The sequence below is a fragment of the Mustela nigripes genome, chromosome 3, assembly GCF_022355385.1.
Source record: "Mustela nigripes isolate SB6536 chromosome 3, MUSNIG.SB6536, whole genome shotgun sequence".
In the NCBI taxonomy this organism is placed as follows: domain Eukaryota; kingdom Metazoa; phylum Chordata; class Mammalia; order Carnivora; family Mustelidae; genus Mustela; species Mustela nigripes.
This window is the reverse complement of record NC_081559.1, coordinates 196,677,425-196,681,068: the sequence shown is the minus strand read 5'-3', so window position 1 is coordinate 196,681,068 and position 3,644 is coordinate 196,677,425. Positions and strand designations below refer to the sequence as shown.

The window sequence follows — 3,644 nt, the reverse complement described above, 5'->3', positions numbered from 1 at the left end:
AGGAAGGCCAACACCTTCCTTGGGCTCAAGAACCCACGGGCAGCGACCCTGGTGCCCTTCCCAGTGGCCCGACCACGACTGGCAGGCGGAGAGCTGGCGGAGGCCGCAGGGAAGGCAGCGAAGCGGGCAGCCCTCTCAGGTTCCCGCCCTCTCTGGGAACGGCGGACTGTGGCTCAGTAAACTTGGTTTTGCTCTCACTCAATAACCCTTGCTCTGCTGCCCCCCCAAATCCCAGCAAGAAGCTGAGGGGTTGGGGGCCTCCCCTGGGGACTCCTGCTTCTGAGGCTCTGAGTGGCCAAGAGCTGAGGCAAGCCTGCTGGCTAGTCTGACTCCAAGGCCAGTGTCTGAGCCGTCGGGGACACAGGTGCCCTGCTTTCCCCAGGCCGCCCCTTCCCAGAGCAGTGAAGGAAGGCGTGGGCGCGGGACAGAGTGCTGTGTGCCCAGTGAGCGGGCGGCGGAGGGCACGACCCAGGACATCTGGGGGCCAGATGTAGGGGAACCTGTCCCCACTTTAGCTAGACTTGGTGGCGGCTGAGTGTGACCTCCATCTGAACGCGGCATGGGGGCTTTAAAGGGAACCCCAAACCCTGCAGGGCAACTGGCAACCCACGTAGCCTGAAGCCCAAGCGTGTCCGGGGCCTTGCTTCTGCCTCTGGCTGAGCTGTCCCCGCAAGGGCAGGAGGGTCCTGGAGGTGGGCCTGACCCTGCCTGCGCAGCAGAGCAAGCCCTACGGGAAGGGTTGTGGGGCGAGGAGGAAGGCGACAGTGCCGGCTGGGCCACCCCATGGCATCTTAGGAAGTGAGGTTTTGGTCCCACTTGTATGAATTCTTGTTATAATAACGGCATTTATGCCCAGAACAAAACAAAACCAAACTGCCCTAGTGACTTCCTGCCCAGGTTCTTCCAGAATCTTCTTTCGATGCACGGATGGTTATATATAAGATTGAATTTGTTACCCCAAGAAGTCCTAGAACAGCAGTATGGAAAATCCGGGGGGGGCCCCAAGCACTCCGGTGACAACGTCGCGAGGCGCGGAGCCTCCCGGCTCCGCCCACCCGGGACGGGTCGCGTCCCCTGCTCCGCGAGCGCGCCCCGCTGCACAGCCCTGCGCGCCCCGCGTCGCCCCCGCCCGTGCCCCCGGCCCCCCCACCCGCCGCCGGCCCGCGCCCCCCCCACCTGCGCCCCGCGGTGCAGCCGCCGACCGAGGTGCCAGCAACTTTGTTGACTAAATTCCTGAACCCGCCCGGACCGCGCGGCTAAAAATAACCGGCACTCCCCGAGCCGCGCCCGCCCGAGCCGCGCCGTGGCCCCCGTGTCCGCAGGCCGGAAGGTCCCGGCGCCGTCACGCTCGCGGGCTGCGGGGTCACGGCGCGCGGGGTGGCGGGGACAGCGAAGCACCGAGGGGCCCCGTCGGCTCCCCGAGACTCCCCGGCCTCCCCGTCGCGGACGCGGAGACCCGGGGGCCGCAGGCGGGGCTCCGTGTCCCCCGCGCCGCGCCTTTTCCGCACCCCTCGGCCCCGCGCCCTCTGCGCGTGCAGTCCCCCGCGGCGGCCACCAGAGGGCCCTGCCCCCTCCTCTCGCGGGCTGCCGGTCATCACCCCTTCCCACAGCTGTTCCCCGCAGGAGATTGACAGCTGGGCTCCGGGTTGCCATGGGGATAGGCAAATGAGGGCGGCGGGTCTGGGGCTCCGATTGGCCTGGGGGCTCGCGCCCCTCCCAGGAAGGCGGGCCCGAGCGCCCTGCTCTATAAAGAGGAGCGCGCGGCGCGGCGCTCGGGCGTGGAGGCGGGGCCGGCCGGACGCTGGCGGAGCGCGGGGAGCGCGAGCGGCCCGAGGCGGCGGCCTCCCTGCCACCCGCCCGGCCACCCGCCCGGCCGCCGACGCGGGGACAGGGAGCGGGGCCGGCCTGCGCCCCCCGGGGTGCGGCCGGGGCCGTCGGAGAAACCCGAGCGGCGGCGTCCCCCGCGGCCGCCCCCAAGTTGGCCGCGCGAAACTTTTCCCCGCGCGTCTGGGCGCCGCCCCCGCCGAGACCCGCCGCCGGTGGGGAGTGAAGGGGGGGAGAGGCCCGCGGCTCCCTCTCCCCCCCGCCGCCGCCTCCCGTCGAGGCGCAGCCGGGCGCGACAGCGGGGCCGGGGGCCCCCGGGCGATGGCCGCGGAGCTGGCGATGGGCGCCGAACTGCCCAGCAGCCCGCTGGCCATCGAGTACGTCAACGACTTCGACCTGATGAAGTTCGAGGTGAAGAAGGAGCCGCCCGAGGCCGAGCGCTTCTGCCACCGCCTGCCGCCCGGCTCGCTGTCCTCGACGCCGCTCAGCACGCCCTGCTCCTCCGTGCCCTCCTCGCCCAGCTTCTGCGCGCCCAGCCCGGGCACCGGCGGCGGCGGCGCGGGGGGGCGGCGGCGGCGCGGCGCAGGCCGGGGCCACCGCGGGGCCGACGGGCGGGGCCCCGGGCGTCGTCGGGGGCGCCTCGGGGAAGCCGGCGCTGGAGGATCTGTACTGGATGAGCGGCTACCAGCACCACCTGAACCCCGAGGCGCTCAACCTGACGCCCGAGGACGCGGTGGAGGCGCTCATCGGCAGCGGCCACCACGCCGGGCACCACGGCGCGCACCACCCGGCGGCCGCCGCGGCCTACGAGGCTTTCCGGGGCCAGGGCTTCGGGGGCGGCGGCGGCGCGGACGACATGGGCACCGGCCACCACCACGGCGCGCACCACGCCGCCCACCACCACCACGCCGCCCACCACCACCACCACCACCACCACCACGCGGGCGCGGGCCACCACGGCGGCGGCGGCGGCGGCGCGGGCCACCACGTGCGCCTGGAGGAGCGCTTCTCCGACGACCAGCTGGTGTCCATGTCGGTGCGCGAGCTGAACCGGCAGCTCCGCGGCTTCAGCAAGGAGGAGGTCATCCGGCTGAAGCAGAAGCGGCGCACGCTCAAAAACCGCGGCTACGCGCAGTCGTGCCGCTTCAAGCGCGTGCAGCAGCGGCACATTCTGGAGAGCGAGAAGTGCCAGCTCCAGAGCCAGGTGGAGCAGCTGAAGCTGGAGGTGGGGCGCCTGGCCAAGGAGCGGGACCTGTACAAGGAGAAATACGAGAAGCTGGCGGGCCGGGGCGGCCCCGGGGGCGCGGGCGGGGCCGGCTTCCCGCGGGAGTCCTCGCCGCCGCAGGCCGGGCCCGGCGGGGCCAAGGGCGCACCCGACTTCTTCCTGTGAGCGCCCGGGCCGAGCGCGCGCCGCCGCCGCCACCGGCCAGAGGCGCGGGCCGCCGGCGCCGGACTGGAGGCCCCTGCCGGCCGGGCGCCCCGCGCCCTCCCGGGTCGCGGTCCGGGACGGGGCCGCGCCCCCTCCGCGCACGGAGCGCGGGCCTTCCCGGCCCTGCGGGGCCGGAGCCGGCTTCCTCCCCGGCGTCCGCCTGCCCGGCCGCGGCGCGCGGCTCCCCGGCCCCGACGCCGCCGCCCGCCGCTCCCCGCGCGCCGGCCTTCTCGCGGCCTCCCCTTCCTCGCCCGTTTCTACGACTCCTTTTGAAAGCGACGTTATTTTCGAAGCATTTCTGTTTGTTTTGCTCGGTGATTAGTTAAGAAAACCCCGGAGGAAGTTCCCTCGTTCCCGGCCGGGGTCCGCCCTCGGACGTCCGCGTGTCCCA

The 3,644-nt window shown here is 72.7% G+C and overlaps 1 protein-coding gene across 1 annotated transcript; it reads left to right on the top strand.

The window, feature by feature from the left end:
• Positions 1-1,876: 1,876 nt before the first annotated feature.
• MAFA (MAF bZIP transcription factor A) lies at positions 1,877-3,231 on the top strand. The gene is given in 2 exon segments (XM_059392984.1): positions 1,877-2,384; positions 2,386-3,231. Coding segments are annotated over 2 exon segments (1,068 nt in total). The 5' UTR covers positions 1,877-2,145; the 3' UTR covers positions 3,215-3,231.
• Positions 3,232-3,644: the final 413 nt, after the last annotated feature.